This window comes from Scomber scombrus, chromosome 14 (assembly GCF_963691925.1).
Source record: "Scomber scombrus chromosome 14, fScoSco1.1, whole genome shotgun sequence".
Lineage (NCBI taxonomy): Eukaryota > Metazoa > Chordata > Actinopteri > Scombriformes > Scombridae > Scomber > Scomber scombrus.
Window position 1 is genome coordinate 21,499,536 of NC_084983.1, and position 18,736 is coordinate 21,518,271.

Below are 18,736 nucleotides of genomic sequence, written 5' to 3' on the forward strand. Positions count from 1 at the left end.
ATGAGAAGCTGTAACTAACTTGATTTGTATTTGGGGAGATATCGTAGTTTAGTCAGCACAGAAATGTGGTTAAAATGATTGTGAGACTGTACAACAATAGCGGTGAAGGCATCTTTTTAACATCTTTTTAACATTATTGTCATCTCAGATTCACCCCTCAGAAAATAATAATTTATTTGCAGGAATTTAGATGTGATTATGGGCTGAAGTGTGATCATTCTGCGGTCTCAGTTTTCCACAGATAATTCAGTAAGCTTTGAGGACTGAATGAATAAAGGTTGGCGTCTTCTTTTCTCCATTTTGTTCACATTCACAGGAAATTGAAGCAGGCGTGAACGGATCAGTAATTGTCTGTGCGATCAGATTCTCTTCCCTCACTGACGTCTGACTCCCAGGAAGTCTTAATTCTCCCTTCGACCCCTTTCTTTCACCCCGACACTGATGGAGAGCGTATTGACAGCATCCCTCAGTAGAGCAGTGTTGTAAATAATGGTCATGGATTGTTGGAGCGTGTTGAGCACAGAAAGACAATAGATTACATTAACTTGTACGGGAGTGAAGGCCCGCTGGATGCCAGCTTATCAATGTACTGAGACCATAAATGACAATGGCTGCGACTCGGGCAGGGACGGGGAATGAATGTCACATCGCGGATGGGGTTCTCCTGCACATATCCGGTAATTTCCCAGATGCTAAAATTGCCGCTCTGTCTAACCTTGTCAGCTACAACAGATTCAAGGTAGACTGACAAGTGTGTGTTGAGCTGGTGTGTGTTTTTAGAGGTCTTTCCTGAGGAATTTTATGAAATATAATGACCTTCAGCTTGTTGGATATTTTCAAAGACTTGATAGATTCATATAATTGATTAAAGCTTGACATATTGTGCTTAATATATGTAATTTCATTGTGATTGGTATGATTACTATAAACATTAGTGAGATGATTTGTACCTTATTTTCACACTATGAGTGTGTTTGTGTAGTGAGCGCTTGTATGTCCCAAAATAAAGAGACCAAGCAAGGCTGCAACTAACTAATTTACCATATTGAATAACCTGCTAATTATCAGTGAATCATTTAATCCATGTTATAATAAAACATTGTGAAAAAGTGAGAGCCTGCAGCTATCAATTTAATTTGTTTGTTTTATCTTGAAATAACTTAAGATATTCAAGTTATTACATTTGAGAAGCTTGAATCAAAGACTATTTGGCATGTTTGCTTAAAAAAGAGACTGAAACCATTCATTAATTGCCAAAATAGTTGTAGATTAATTTTCTTTCAATCGACCGATCAGTTCATTGACTAATTGTTGCAGCTCTACTAAACATCTCATCATTATTTCCCTTCATAAAGTTGAATCTGAAGTGTCATCTAAAGCTTTCAAACTCCTTTTCCATAACATTTTACTACTATCCACCATCTGTTATTCTAAGACACTCTAAATGTTTTACATCTCGTTTGGAGACCAGTCCTCACTTTGGTGCTGTAAAACAAACTCATAGGAGTCCTGCAACATCTGATCTGGTAGCAGACACAAAATGATGACACAATTTTTACAGTTGTTATGGTGTAGAAATACTGCAGTGCACCACATGTGGTGACAATGTTTTGATTTTAAAAGAAAAAACTAAAAACTAAAAGCTGTTGTCTCTCACAATGTGCTCGTGTGGGTTGTTTACTGGAAATAATCAACACATTTTGCTGATGTAATTTTGTGTTATTTATGGTTGAAACATGCATAAAATCCAGAATATGAAGATGAATTTATTAATTAACATGCCTTCTCCTCCTCAGTGATTTTAAGGGATCTTATTTTTATTTAGACAGCAACAATAACACTTTATTTGTCTGTATTTTGTTAATAATCGCTCAATAATTTAATTGGAAGGCTCCTGAAAGAGCTGTATAATTTGCTACTTATTAAAGAGGAAATGGAGACACTGTTCACTCGGTGCACTTTCAATTAATTAATTCCAATTCACTGCAAGCGAAGCCAAAAACAATCTTTTTGTCAGACATGCAAAAATGGGAAAATTGTCTAAAGCCAAACATCCAATTCAGGATACACTGTATGTATACTTTATTAGTTGGGTTTAAATGGAGTTCAAGAAAAAAAGGAAATAATTGGTAAATTATTAGAAAACGACTTGCAAAATAAGTTATTAAAACACTTATTGATTATTTATCTTGTTTTATAGTTTTATATTGATAGATGTGTATAAGATGTGTCAAAATTGCTGAACTGAAACATACCAATCAGTTTCCCAGAGGCTATGTTTTTCGTAAAATAGCGTCAAATATAAAAAATAAATTAATGATTAAAAGAAAAGAGAGAAAAGAAGTAAATCCTCATCACATGTGGCATTTTTTCCTGATTAATGTCAACAATTTTCTTTATTGTATGACTGAAAAATCCATTCATTTAATTGTATACATTTATTTTTTAAAATATATTCTACGTTGTTCTAAAATCTGAGAAATATGTTGAATGACATTTGGCAGTAAAATGACTCGTTAAGACACTGCAGAATTTTTACAATATATTTTATTTGATTTTTTTCTTACAAAACAATTCCCTCATAAACCAGAACACACAAAATGCATAAAGAAAACTGTACAGTCAGTTTTTGTCATGTCCGAATGTGTTCTAAACATGAACAATAATGTTATCTACAACAGTGGGTTTCCTATCGATGTCTATCACACCAAGCGGTTCAGCTCTGCAGCCCCTTACTCGAGGGTTAAAGGAGAGGTACGGAAATAATCATGTGACACTGAAGGTAGATCCAAACAAACAACGTGAGCTAGCCAATAGTGTAGTTAATATCAGCAAGCGCAGGTGCAGACTCTTCGTTCTTGCTCTCCTTGGCTCTATTGTAACAATGTCATACTGCTCAATCGACCTTAAGAGATAAGCTGACAGACATGACGATGAGAGGGCGGGAAAGTGACTTCTTTTTTTTTCTTTTTTTTTTCTTTTTCTTTTTTTTCTTTCTTCCACATAAGCGACTGTAAACTGTATGTGACTGTGAGAGATCTCTGAGAGGTCGATGATAACCACGTTGAAGATCTATTTTCATTACATGCATGTCTCGGAGCTGTCAAATACTGAGGGGTGACTCATTTAAGAGCCTCCAGGAAGTGACTTTGGGATGGGATTTGTGACTTTTGGAAGCATCAGAGCCTGAATCCTTCAACAATGAGTTATATTTTTGATTGATACGGTGAGAAAACTGGGCTACCAATTTTGACAGATTGCATTCAAATAATAACATATATATAACATTAATATATGTCAGATATTATATTTCTCTCCTCAGTGCAACAGTGGTCTAGGAAACATTATCAAACATCGTTACGTTTTTAGCTTTCATGCCAGGATGTTTTTCGTGGCAGATTAGCAGCGAATACCTAAAATCACGAACGAGAACGACGAATCCGCTTCCCTCCTGTGTTTACTCTTCTTTTTTTTCATTTCTTTTCTTACACAGCTTGGTTTGCTACCCTACACATTGCATTGCATTAGGGAGTTACAGGCACAACTACGCATTAGGAGAAGATGATTAATATTTAATTTGGGCTGCTGTTTGTTTCTGGGAGGAAAAAAAAAGAGAAAAAAACAACAACACATGAGCAGATATTCTCCATTCACACGACTCCAGCTGGGTTTACACTTTTCTTTCAGGACTCCGACACACTTTCTTTTTATTGTGTGTGTGTGTGTGTGTGTACACACTGAAAGTTGGACTTTGACATCTGTGGATGGCCAAGGGGCTTCAGAGATAAATGTTTGTTTACTCTCGCTTTTTCTTTCCACCAAGTTTGACCCGCCAAAAAAGTACGAAAAAAAGGGGGGGGGGGGGGCAACAACTGCAAGATCCTGTGAGTGTTTGTGCAGCGATTACACAAGTACGAGGGAGCCTCTTAAGAATCCTGTCAATCACATTTTAGCACAAGACAACATCATGCAGAGATGGAGCACTGGTGCTACCGTTTTTCAAGCTGATTTAATTTAACGGCAAGTTGACTTTATGTCGGCCTGGAATACTTTTTTGCTTCTAGCTGTTCGGTGCTGGCTGGAGAAGACACATTTATAATAGTCTCAAGGCCTGCCAAATATTTGAAATACCTAGAAAACTCTAGAAATACAGTGCGTGGAAATCCAGTTTGTTCAACAAAATTTCACTTATACTCAGCCAGGTAATTTTAAGCAGCTTTTGTAAGAATAATTTAAACACATATGGAGAATTTTGAATCAGCTAATTGAAAAAAATAGCTCCTGATTTACTTCATAATATATAATAAGAAAACTAAACCATCGACTGTACGGCAGATGATACTGACCAATGAATATTTGAAGACATTCATCTTTTTAGTTGTTTGAGAACAGGAGGCACAAAGTAGGGGCTGTACGACATAAAGAGGAAGAAAAAAAAAAAAGGCTATAACCCAAAAAAAACTGTATGTAAAGTATTCATATAAACACCTCGGCACCACTGTCGAGAGGCAGGAATGCTTTAGAAACGCTACGTTTTCCAGTAATTCAGATAAAATTATTACATCTGTAGAGAAGCAGCGCTATCTTGCTGCTAATGGATCATCATCACGATGATTAGTGCAAACGGCAAAAAGCAAATTACACAGATGATGATTCTGTTCAAGCACACAGAGAGAAAATATCTATCTTTTCATAGACGAAGAGTTGCTGGTGTTTATTCAGTTTCTGCCTCCAGACAGATAACTCTGGGTTTTTCAAAAGTAGGTATACAACTTTTAATAATGATGGTAATAATATTAATAATAATAATAATGATGATAATAATAATAATAGTAATGTGAAACAAAGCTGTACACTTATAGCCATTTTAGTAGTTTTACAATCAATAAGTATTCCTGGAAAGAAGAAAAATGTTGAATACAGTGGGTATTGCTAATGTTTGTAAAAATGTATCCCTTCTTTTGAAACAAGCTGATTTTTTTATTCATGTCCTGTGTGTTTGTTTCTGTCTACAAATGACAAATCCAAAAAAAACATTTTATTTTGTTGTTGACTAGACAGGAACTAATAAAAAATGTATCCTCTTTGTGCGACAGCCCTACGAGTAAAGTTGACTTTTACCATACGGCGAGTGCGGTATACCTGCTGTGGAGTTTTGATCTAGATTCGCGGCTCTCTGGGAGGATGTACAAACGCTCACAGCCAGTGAAGATAGAGAAGTTGATGCCACTTTGGCTCTGCCTCAGCATGTGGGTCAGCGTAAACCAGAGTCATTACCCTGAGGGAATCTGCTAAGTGGCATTTTCAGGCTCCACAGCACAGAGTTGTGCCGCAGGTACAGAATAAATGTGAGAGATGGCAGGGGACAGATTATATCATTGCAAGAGACCACAAGATGTACTGTTCATTTCTGGTTAGGCTTCCTCTGTGACCGAAACATCCATTGTCGACAGCTAATGGACCAATCTTTGGATAGACAATGTAAATAGAGGGTATTACACATGTGCATAAAGCCAACCTCTGTCGGCATGAGGAGAGTGAAAGCTTTCAGAGGGACGATACAGTACGATACCATGACGAAGGCGAGTCAACAGATGGGTTCATAGGACTCGGAAACACGCATACACTAAAAGGCAGACAGGACAGACGGACAGTTTTGTGGTGATTATATGCAGCACTGGTGAAAACGACAAACATTGTTGAGAGTTAAACAAAATCGGAAAGCTTTTTACTCTAAAAAAAAGTGAGCATTGTGCATAGTTCATAGTTTGTTAATAACCCCTCTTCAGGTACCTATTTGCTGTGATAACATGGAAGGAAGTGCAATAATGTACAATTCTGTATAGTTAAGTGCACATAGATCACTGTTGCACTGAACGGCATTGACACTTTCTCCCAATAGAAATATCACAACAGGGTGTCTTAATGTTTTTCTCGATTACTCTATTTTTAAGTGTACTTTTTGTTACAATAAACCCAGGCGTGAATCCCTCTCGCTCAGTCCCAGGGTTGAGTCCACAACTTATGTTCACATAAATCTTTAGAATAGGTAATGTGGCCTGATCTTTCCCCTTCTTTTTTTTTTTTTTGTCATTTACGCCTTTCTCTAATTCTACGTCTCCTCGCTTTTTCTTTTCTTTTTTCTACTCATACCTCGCCGACCCAGACAACTGTGTTCCCCCTCTTGATGTCTGAAACCTCGCAGTGCGGCGTTCTCTGTTTGCCGTTCAGGACAAAGAGGGACTCGGCCGACGGTGTGACCAGATACTGTCCGAACAACCCGCTGGAGACCACCACTCTGTTGGGGCCTACCCAGGGCCAGGCTTGAGGGGACAGGGGCTCCTTGAGGCTCCGCAAAACCTCCGTGCGGCCTGAGGAGAGATCGGCAAATAGCAGGTCCGTGCCTGAGCTTGAGGTGGCCACCACCACGTGCTGGTTGGACTCCGTGAAGGAGGGCTGGAAAACCAGATCAGACACAGCTATAGGCTCATCCATTTCCTGGTTGAGACCAAGCTCACCCTGGAACGAGACTGTCTGTACTATCAGCTTTGAGCTCTGCAGGTCAGGTGTCACAATGTAGCGGCCGTCCGGTGACACGAAGGCTTTCCCCGTGATGTTTAGGTTCGGGCCGATCACGGTGTCCGTCACACTGTCGATGAGCAGCTGCGATGGGGCGTGCAAGTGACCTTTGCTCTGACACTGGACGAAGTAGAAGCCGCTCAGATGCGTGTAGGCCATGCTCACCGGCACGCAGCTGTAGTTTTTCAGGCTGATGGTCTTGACGCGGTGGAAGGTCTCCAGGTCGATCTTGTGCACCGCGGGTTCGTTTTTGAGGAACACAAAGGCAAACCTAAACGGACAAAGTTCAAGAGAAAGGTTAATAGCCTCTCTAGATTTTAAAGGGTGGTGATTAATGCGATCGAGATTCTCATTAGGATTCTCATTTGCTCTTTCCTCCTTTACTTCAGAAGGACAGGTGTGATGAGCGAGCAATGAGGTCACGTGTTTTAAGGTTGTGTGATTGTGTGTGTGCATTTTTTTTTTACCTCACGTGAGTGATGATGAGGTTGGTTGGAGGGATGAAGAAGTCGTTGACTCTCTGGAATGTTGTGCGGATAGCGTGATGTACTTCTCCCACACTGGCTTGAGGAATTACCTGCAGACAAAAATGTTAAGACAGAAATTTAAATGATGTTGCTACAGCATACTCCGAGGTTGGTGGGAACATTTCTACTTAAGAAAGATCTTCATCTTCAGTGATATGTTTTGAAGAAATAATTTCAGATTAATAGAAAAATATGGGCTAAGATCGTTTTGTCTTTTTTTGAAAAACTGCATAAATCATAAACATTACTAAAGTTAAAAACATCATTATTCAAATTATTTGTAACTTTGGAAAGTTAATCTGAATCTTAAAAAGTTTGACTTAAATCATATTTTAGTGGCTTTTCGGCATTAATAACAAAATGTTACTGCAGAATTTTTTTGATCTGTTTAGACAAGTACAATAATTTCTCTCTGAAGCAGGAACATCTCCACTACAGGATGACTGTCCTGTCCATTTCTGTAGCACAACTGATACTGGATCTTTGAGCCGAAATAGATATTTGAGAGATTTTAATATATTATAAAGCTATATCGACGTATATACATGTTTTTTTAATGAAGATATTGCACAGGCAAACATTTTTTATATGATTAAGTAATAATTGTGACTAAGATATGTTTTGCATATAAACAGACACAGATATATCTGTGATATATAAGTTGATATAAATCTAACTACACAGTTGGGTTCAATAGGAAAATAAAGAGTGTATCTGCAGTGCTGTTGAACTGATTGTAGTGCTTCATATTAATGAGAACAAAACAAGGTTACAGTTTGTTAAAACATTCATTTTGGAGCAAAGATATGCAAAAAAGCAATGAAGATGCTACAAAATATTTTCCTAAATTTAAAAAATTGTCATTTGGAAGGTTATATACCATCAAAACAATAAATAAAACATAATTTCTGTCCATTGTTAGATCATCCTCTTGAGTCTGTTATAAATTAATGTAAAAAATCTTAACTTTAAACTCTTAAAAATACAACATCAACTTTTATCAAGTGTACTGCTCAACATACAATACACCAAGCTGTGACTACTGTGATCAGCAAACCTGTGACCTTTGAGCTTCCTCACGATGCCCTGTTGCTACTTCCTGTTAATAAGATAAACGCTCATATCTCAAGATTTAACAGCTGCAACTTGTCCAGCTGACACGCTCGTTTATCCTGAAACGGATAAACATCTGCAGTATATATGACTTGAGCTGATGAAAAGTGGCCCCACCTCAGTCCTCTGATAAAGCATCTTATTCAGTGACGGTTGTGTTCGGATTACACAGCACAATAAAAGCCTCATCTCTCATGTCACACACCTGGCACAATAAAAGCCTCATCTCTCATGTCACACACCTGGCACTGAATCAGCATGTTTTTAAAGTGCAGGGGGGGTTGATGGGGTGGGGGTGGTGCATCCGCTTTTGATGGGCTCCCAGATGCACCGCCTTGTCCATGACACACGCTTCATCATGCATGCCTCTGTGATCGGGTCACAGTCAAGGACGCACAAAGTGGTTTATGGGAAGTAAATGTTTATGTGGCACACACAGACTGAGCGTTTGTTCAAAGCAACAACGACTTTCTGAATAAAAACCAGATCTGTTTCTTCTCATTTTACACACTCCACTTTATATTCTCAAAGAAACTTGCCTCACTGATGCGATTCTGTGTTTAGACGCCTCTGCAAATGTTGCTGGAGAGCATATAGAATATATTTTTAAGAGGAAAGAACTAAGTGTAAAAATCTGTTTTGATGTGTGTGCCTTCACCATTAAAGCTGAACCGCTACCTGATGCCTAGTGGGGGGCCAGTCGCCTTCTTTCCTCCACAGCCGCAGTATCAAATGCAAGGAAATAAAAATAGCAGTTTAAGTTGCTGTGCTGTTGCTTCAGCTACATTCCTTCCTGCGATACTCCTCAAAAAGCTTTTCTCTCCTGCTTGATCCTCCTGACTTTTCTTATCTATTTTTTAACAAAAACAGATCAGGTTGTTCCTCACTACTTGCGAAGACATGAAACGAATCCACACTTGAAAAGAGAGAAGGAAAAAAAAGTCATTACAACAGATGCAGAATACAATGACGGGAGTTAATGAGGTTCAATGTAGTATCGCTCATGTATTATTAGGCAGCTGCTGTGGTCTCCAGGGCTGCAGGTGCTCTCAACTTAATGCCACTGGCTTCCCTTTTGTCATCGCTCATCTTTGGATTTCATATCCACACACTCAGAAACTAGGCCCAATTGAGTTTTACTCTGCCCCTGCCTCGCTGGCTGCCCTAATACCTGAGGGGGATTTGGTTCTGACTGAGTAGTTTTTGCTTTGCAACAACATTCACTCGACAGAAGCCTTGAGTAGCTTTTTAAAAAAAACGTTCCCATCAAATTACAGAAAATCCAAATGAGATAGAGTTCCTCACGTATTTGTGTCATTTAGGAAATTCAATAAATCTTACAAGGCGCTTTAATATCACCCCCGTGCGGCGCATGTTATACAGTTACAGTCAGAATTACTCATCTCGTTGCTCCTGGGGAACAATAAAGCACATTATTAATTCCCAGGCTGACTCGGAGGTTTGTTGCTCCAGATCAATGCAATGTAATATAGATTTTCAAGACTATAATTAATACTTTGTGTCTTAACACTCTGAGGCATGATGTGTGTGTGTGTCTTAGATTTGTTGCATAAAGAGAGAGTACAGATACTGATGTTTGCTATCACACAGTGGCCAAAACTCAACACTGAAATGTGTCAGCAGCACAGATTATAAAAAACTGTCTAGTAGCAAAAGTCAGCATAGGTTGTCTGATCAGATTTATAGTTTTGTTTACTTGGTCTATAATCAGATATTTACTAATGGGCGACAGAGAGGGGCGTGCAACACGCAACAAAGGTCCTCTGGCTTGAATCGAAGCGGGGACACTGTGGTGGTGTAGTATGTGTCTTAAGCACTAGCAGACCAATTAAACCCAATCAATAAGTCAATTTTAGACTCTGTTTCATGCAAAGTTGTCCTGCAGCTGCTAATAGACGACATTCGATAAGTTTGCCATCTCTAGTTAGATTAAAAAAAAGGCTTTTATAGAAAAAAATCAAATTTTATTCCTAATAGTAAGATATTAGTACCCAAATTCAGGTATCACTGCGTGTATCTAACAATTTTAACTACTAACATCCCCACCTGCAAAGACTAAAAATATCAGGTAATACACTGAGAATTAAAATCTACAGATTAGGTGTCTTTATAAAGACAAATGAAGATAATCGGTAAGACATGAGTAAACTGCGATAAGGAGCAAGAAAAGAAAGAGTACATACCTGCTCTATATTTGTAAAGTGCCTTGAAATGACTTTTGTTGTGATTTGGCGCTATATAGTAAATAAAGATTGATTGATTGATTGATTGATTGATTGATTGATTGATTGATTGAAACTTGAAAAGCAGCGTCATGAAAAGACTTAAAAGATTTTTCCTGCAAAAGATATAAATGATTTTGACCGCTTTGCTTTGTATCGTCTCAAACTGTTGTAGCAGTTGTAGTTTAATTTATAGTAATTACAAGCCTCTAAACATATATTTGGTAAACAGACAAGAGAGCTAAATGGGGGGAAACAGATTGGAAATACTGTGTGTATGTGCAGGGAAAGAAAAACAATGTGCCTTAGAGTTAAATATTTTCTTGGCACGTAAACGCAGGCTGGACTGACAGTCTGAAAGGCCACGTCTCTCTGCCCGGCCGAGATTCCTCCATTTGTCTTCTCTAATGAATTGACAATCACACTCCCTCTGATGTTTACACAGAGATATTGAGCCATCCTAGGACTTGGCTGCTTAAAAAATACCCCCCACACACACTAAGCTGAACGCACACGCGTCACGAGCGCATAAATTAACATGCGCCAGCACAGACACACACTCATACACATGTATGATCTGCTGGAGCGCAGCGCTGCCTCTGGTAGTGACAGGCTGCTGCTGAATGGGTCAATTACTTTCAGTCCAAATGATAATGACATTATCAGAACATTTATTTGTGGTGTGATCCATGTGGCCTCCAATCCATTATGCGGTTTCCCTGCAATTGCATTTTTGAGTGATTCATGTCCTGCTCTCTAATTATTCATTACTCCTGAACGACTGCAGGAAAACGCGAAATGAATAAAATGAAAAAGGAAAAAAAAAAAGTGACAAAAATGTGTTTCTACAGTTCAGGCAGATAGTTTCATATCAGATGAAAATAGTTTTGTCTGTTATATAAAATGCATATTTTCCTAGCATTTTCTGCTTTATTTAAGGGTTTAAAATTATTTTTTATTATTTCAAGGTTTAAAAATACTCCAATATAAATCCTGTGGGTGTGCACCTTCACTGAGGCTACTACACAGAAACACCTACACTCTATGAAGAAAGAGTGCTAAACTGCATAAAGCATTTCTACATAGTTAAAACCTACAAAATATTTTTATTTTAAAGCCCATAGTGGCACCCAAAATGATCAAAAACAAACTATGACTACAGTTAAAATTTATTTTAAAAAACCTGGAGTGATATACAAATTGGAAACATTACAAAATCATAAGAGGCTCTATTTGTAAGACCATTAACAGCTACACGACCACCGATTAACAATTAAACATTTATGTGAAACCAACAGAGTTCAAAACTAATAACACAAACACCACCATCACCATCACCAAAAGAAAAAAATTATTACGCATTCAAGTAATCGTCTGAATATAAAATGAGTAATTTCACTCCGAAGATCCTCCGAAGAATCATAAATTTGAGAGTGTATCGTCCCTCTGCAATCCCCATAATGAATAGACACGCAGCACATCCCCAAACAGTTAAGACTAAACACAACACCTCATACGATTATAATGGGATGCGTCCCTCCAATGGGACAAAGCAGAACAATAAACATGTTTGTGTCTATTACAGAGATTACAATGGGATCCCTCGGTGGCTTTACTAGTGGCAGTGTCCTCCACTGTCGCACAGGCAAACACACGCACACACACACACACATATATAAATACAAGCCCCATAAAAACAGCATCATCCCTCTCCCCCCGGGTAACAGCTCTGCTCCCTCTCCCCTCCCCTCCACCTCCTCGACCCTCTACTGCAGCCTCCTCTCTCTCTCTCTCTTCCTACGCCTCACCCAATCCCCCGAGGTGGATTAAATACAACCACACCTGTGATCATTTCTCATTTGTGAAGCCTCCAACACCAGTGGTCCAAAGGGACGCCGGGCACGAGTCAACAGCACCGCAGCTGTGAGTTGCTGTTTTGCTGGCTTGTTGGTAAGTGCTCTAAAACTCACACAGATTAGATGTTGTTGCGCAAATACTTATCACGTAAACAGGGACGCGGGCACACAACGGAGCACAATTAGTCATGAGGCGCAGTTTTCCCTCGCTTGGTAAACTTTCTACAACTTATATAGATTATTTTCTCCCAGGAAGATAATCACTCCTTAGAGTTCACAAAGCAAAAAGTAGATGCAGAGTGGAGAAGAAATAAGACAATAATAAAGAATGGCTGTTTTATACCTTCAAAGCTGTACTAAGCTGGCTTTTATCACTGATATAATTTAGAATGAGGAAGAAACAGAGATGAATTTGAGGAACAGAGTCCTTAAATTTTCCAAAATGCGATTCTGGTGTTGAATTTGTACACTAACATGATGTTTATTTGTGTACAGGAGATGAAACTAAACTCAAAAGCAAAATATAAAACTGACAAACTCTGTTTTTTAACTTCTGTCCAGTTTAACAACATCATATAATAAAACTGTCTACTGCAGCTGTTTTTCTTGTCATCTTAATGGAGTCACTGCAAAGAACAAACCTAAACTGCTAACACGCTGAGAGAGCTTATTTTTAGTGTGTCGGACGTACCTGAAGTGTTGGGTGTGTTCTGTCCATATCGCCCCATGTTAGAACCCACACCTGATCATGTGACTTGTCATAGAGCATCTTCACTGGGAAAGGATCTGTTGCTACTTCCTAGAAGAGCGAAAGAGAGAGAGAGAAAAGGAGGAAAAAGATGGAATAAATTGTTCCTGAAGTGAATAGAATGAAAGCTCTGTCCATGGTGCTGAAATCTCACAACCACCTCCAAAATCAGCTCATCCATGAAAACCTCAACACTTACACCCTAACCTTTTTAGTGCTTTGTTGATGGTTGCACTACTTTCTTGTTTATGGTATTTCTTATGAACCTTTCTACTTACAGTTGTTTCTTACTTTAATTAAAAAAACTAAGCTACTTGTGCTAAATGACAAAATGTAAATAATCATTATCAGATATTTATTTAACTCTCAAATATCAATATTGGTCCTAAAATCTAGCACCACAGTTAATCTAGCACTAAGTCTTGGTAGCTGGTTGGACTAAGAACCCTTTTGGAAAGACCCCTAATTCTTTACTCACCGCTGGTACAAATGTGAGAGGTCAACATCAGAAGCAGTAAACCCAATAAGTACAGTATATTTTGACTATGGGTGTCGAACAAGGCAGCGTACTTGTTAACCAAATAATCATTCACCTAAATACCAAACACAGTCAAGAGTCAAAGCTGTTAGTATATTAAGAAAGTGACTAAGAAACCGCCTAAGAAGGTGTAGATGGCCAAAAAGCATGTCGAAGGTAAAAGGAAAAAGTGCAATTGAGTGGTTTTAATATCTGACACACACAAGGTGAAAAAGAGCTGAAAGCAAAGAGAGGAAGGAGGACAGACAGACAGGAAAGAGGAGGGGAAGGGGGTGAATTGGTGGGGGGTGCGTACTCAACCTCAGGTCTGCTGCAATGTCAACAACAAGGAATAACACAATCCATTACCCTGCTTCTGGCTGGGTGGACAGGGAGCTGCTGACACCCTCACCAGTGGAGCGAGACCACAAGCTCTGTGTTCAGTAATGGGAGGTCCGGCCCTCTGCTCGACACCGGTCAACCGAGTGTCAACTCAGCATGTGTGCATGTACTGTATTTGGACATGGTGGACTGCATATGTGTGTGTGTGTGTGTGTGTATGTGTGTGTGTGTGTGTGTGTGTGTGTGTGTGTGTGTGTGTGTGTGTGTGTGTGTGTGTGTGTGTGTGTGTGTGTTTAGCTTTATTCATGATGAGAACAGAGGTAAAACTGAGGTCATGAGCAGGATTTTTTCTGTCCACCTCAAGTTAAGAAATTAAGAACCTATAGCATAAATCAATATTGGTGTAATGTAACGCCGTATATGGGCAACCTTCTGAGTGCATAAATGTTTCCATAGTTGCTGATTCAAGTAAAAAAGTTTTGCTTGTTAACAGTAAACAGAAAAATGTGGCATTAATTAAATTCAGATTCCAGTTGGTAAAATATGTGAATTTGCTAATAAATCTTTTATCAAACCACATTTTGTATCCTCCTCAAATTTAGGTTCCCGCGTCTCATTTTTCCCAGTTTAAAAAGATCAACAGTCACGTTTGGAGCGATGGCGCCTCTCTTAATAGAAACTCATCCAACTGATTCTGAACTGAATCATGTTTCAGGAGAATCTCCCGATGAATTTTTAAAAAAAAATGCAGTTCATATCAATAATTTAAGCTTATCAACTTCTGAATCAGGACTTCCAGTATTTGCAGCCAGTAGCTCATGGAAAAATAAGGTGAGGCTACAGTTGTTCAATGTGTCAGATACATATTTTATCAGCATTTCAATATCTGCTGCTGCTGCCACTCACACTGTTTCTGCCTTCTCAGTCAGCAGATCTTTTTAGTTTTAGTTCTTTTAAAAAAAAAAATTGATTGACTTGGAAATGTTCAATGCTAATCAGATTTGATGAAAGATTTGAAATAGATTTAATAAGCATATTCAAAACTAGATCCAGATTCAATTAAAAAGCTTTGATAGCCACCGTGGGTCAACAGAAAAATCTAAGACAATAGATGTTAGATGTTAGTATTGGTTGTGTTTTTGATTATCGCCAAAACAGGAGCCAAAATACACAAGGGTCCTGCTGATTATTGATTTCATCCTTTACCAAACCAGAATATCTTTTTACTTAGTAGAATACTTTTTACCTAAAAGATGTTTATTTGGTTTCAGGGAAAAAAAAAAAAAACCTCTGAAAACTGCACGCTGCCTCCTACTGATTTACAGCAGCAGTAAACAAAGTTAAAGTGACTAAGTAACCAGAGGTTTTTTGCCATCTGGCTTTTCTTTTGAATTAGCTGATGTGATTTTTGTTTTCAGTCCCAGTGGGAGCTTTACTGTATCTGGCCTCACGTCTGACACATCAGAGTCAAGGTTAGATCCCTTTGTTGGGACAGATAACAAAGGTGTCGTTTCCTCGAGTGAGACAGCATGAAAAAGCATGAAAGCCTTTATTTATGTGGCTTCTCCACATGTTAACGGCCTTCATCTGTCATCCGCTGGGAATTGGGGTTGTACCTAAAGACCGAAGCTTTTGGTAAAGTATGAAGGAATTTTACAGTGAGTAAAAACGTGTTGAGAAAGACTCAAGAATAATAAAGGATAAAATCATCAGCCTTAGCTTCTACACAATTTAAATTTATGTTTTAACCTTTTTTCCTACAATTTTTTTCCTGCCACTTTTTGGTGTGTTCAAGTTGTACTCGGAAGTCAGAATTTCCAAGTTCCCAGTTGGAAATTTCAACATGAATGATCCCTGAAGTCTACCGACCGGTAGGTCAGAAGAACAGCCCTGACCTCGAAATTCAAGTGGGTAACCATGTGCATCAACAGTGTGAGAGTTGTACTAATATCCTGTTTATTAGCACTTTTGTCTTATTTGTGCCTCATTGAATCAGTCGTACACAGTCTGATTTAGGAGATATTTATTGGGTTTTGAGAAAGATTTTCCCAACAGTGACCATAACTTTTACGTACCGGGGATGACACACTGTTTCATATTAGAGTCAGTTTTATGCTGTTTATATTTTTACATGACGATCTTAATTTAATCTTTAATTTCTTACTTGTTGAGAAAAGTGTTGCTTTGTCTTCCTGATCACTAACTTTAATCTCCTTTGAGGATAATAACAGCATTCTGACGTTTTTTTGTTTTGTTTGGTTCAACATGTTTCTATATGTTTGTGGGTAAAGTGCATCCATTGCAGTCTGCCATTTTCTTTTTTTCTACAGGCCATTGTTGAAAAGAAGCTACAAATGTGCTTTGTTAAAAAAAAAAAAAAAAAGAGCTTGGAGATAACAAAAAGAAGAGAGAGGATGCATTAACCTCCTGCACCCAGAGGGCAGCGAGGGCCTTTGAGAAAGAGGGAGAGAAAGAAGGAAAAGGCAACAGAGGGTTAGAGTGAACAAGAGGAGGAAAGTAGTTTCACAGCGTTGAATGAAGAGAGAAAAGGGGCAGCAATATACCAAAAGCCATGACCTGAACTTTAAATGTGAGAGTGTCTTCCTTTAAGTGCCAGAACACACCTCAATTTCTTCTTTCATTATATCACCTCTCTTTGTTGTGACCAATAACATTTCTCACTGAAACCAGTCAACGAGAGCTCGTCATTTTTAAATAAAACTATCAAACAAGTTTAATTTTACAAGTTTAAAGCATAGATATTGAACCTTTAGTTTCCTTTAAGTGACATAATTTCAAGCTTCAGGTTAATTTTGAGTCGTCTCTTTCCTTCTCTCTACTCAGAGCTTCACTTGCACCCCTCCCCCCACTCTCCTTGAGTTAGGCCTATTTCCTGTCATCCAGCACCTCGGTATAAATGATGCTGACCCTGGGAGGAACCCTTCAGGGATTCAGGCTCTAAACAGCCGTTAGAAGAAAAGATGAATGGCGAGGCAGCCAGCACCCACCTGGCCACCATATTGTTTCAAGCACTTTAGGTGCATTTGATTTATTTTACCTTGCATGTGGTCTTCTTACAGTGGTGTGGCAAGTTGAATCAAATGCAATTCACATTAGTGATGCTATTGTCATGTGAACCTACAACACTGGCTACATGGATGTGAGTGTATAAAGTTTGGATTTTGAATGTGTCCAATGTGGGTTTTTTCTAAGGCTAAATACAGTTTAGTTAAGGATGAGTTAAATACTCCGGTAAAGCTGTACCAAACAAGATGTATTTGTTTTATCATCTTAAATCATCAAGTAAAAATATAGATTGTCATAATTTACCCTGTGCCGAGCCCCCCTTAGTTACTGTTGCTACACTCGTCAAGGCGTCCACTAAGATGTCTAAAAATATTTGAAAAAGAAAAATAGATGTCTATTTTTAAGGCAGAGGTGGACAAAGGCAGTTTCTCGTGTTTTTCTGGCTGGAATGATTTGATCAACTTTAGCTAGCAAATTAATGTTAACTTAGTAATGTTACATTTGGTTGAAAATGCTGACCTAAGAGAATCCTGTAAAAAGTTATATTTTAATATGGCTACATTCATGCTATGCTAAAAGACTCATGATAAAGCAAGATGTTAGCTCAACAGTTGACGATCTATGTAAAAGCAAATAAAGGAGCAGCATTGTGCTTTGTATTGCAGCTAGACCCAACAGATATAATAATGTAATACCAGACTGTTTTGTTTGGATGTTGAATATTAAAAAATAAATTTGGACCAGTGATGCAGAAGTTGGATTCATGCTGTCAACTTTTTTCATTTGACATGAAACATTAACAAAACTGCGTTGGCTTTAGTAGTCCAGATAAACCCCCTCAAAAACCCCAAACAAAACAAAAACAAACTAGGATCCAAGGACTAAGCATACACAGTGACTCAGAGCAGACAGGTAAATCCTGCCTGAGGAAGACTTGTACAGTAGCTGGTTAAAAATTTGCAAATAAAACCAAAGGGAACTCTGATTCAGTGTGTGGGTTCACTTGTATCATAACTTGTCTCATCTGACATCATTTTGGGTGCCAAACTCAAAATCTCCTCTCTAGTTATCATTTGAAGTTGCTGACATGGACATTTTTCTGCAAAAACTTTAAAATGTCAGTCACTGATTTACAGATTAATATTTTCCAAGCTGTTCTAAAACTATACTCTGGTGTGTTGTGACAGGTCTGATCTCTGCTCCACCCACCTGCACCACCTTCTGCGCCTGGATATCGACGACTAGCAGTCGGCTCTGGAGGGGCTGCGTCACGTAGATGTACTTATCCCTGATGTTGACTGCTGAGGACCAAACGCAGCGCTGGGGTGACACCCCCTCACCTTTAGGGCACATCTCCTCCTGGGAAGAACCAACAGAGAACAGAGGGGATGATGGGAGATGCTAAAGAAAGCAACAGAGCAAGGAAAAAGTTGGCAGGATTTACTGGTACGTCATACATCAGTGGTAGGGTGCATTTACTTGATCATCCATCATTAATAATGAGGGCTGGGCGGTAAGCCAAAAATATGGATGATCTACCGTATCACTGGCATCATATTGTGATTATTTGATCAAATCATGGTATCATGTTACATAATTCTGCACACATTTAGTTTTTAAACTGTAATTAAAAACTCAAAAATAATTTAAAAAAGAGTAATTGAGACTTGTGTTAATCACGTTTGAAATACTCTTTTGTTTCAGAGCCTTTAAAAAGAGTCCAAAAGCCAAAGATACTTAATTTAAAAAGATATGAGAAAGATCAAATCTGCAAATTCTCACTT

At 38.5% G+C, this 18,736-nt stretch overlaps 1 protein-coding gene across 1 annotated transcript in view; it reads right to left on the minus strand.

The window, feature by feature from the left end:
• Positions 1-6,147: 6,147 nt before the first annotated feature.
• Positions 6,148-18,736, minus strand: part of fstl4 (follistatin-like 4) — a 203,879-nt gene continuing 191,290 nt past the window's right edge. Inside the window, exons 12-15 of the mRNA XM_062433395.1 lie at positions 18,158-18,311; positions 13,010-13,113; positions 7,047-7,156; positions 6,148-6,850 (exon numbers count right to left, since the gene is read on the minus strand). Coding sequence (XP_062289379.1) covers positions 6,148-6,850; positions 7,047-7,156; positions 13,010-13,113; positions 18,158-18,311 — 1,071 coding nt within the window. The remainder of the gene's footprint in view (positions 6,851-7,046; positions 7,157-13,009; positions 13,114-18,157; positions 18,312-18,736) is intronic.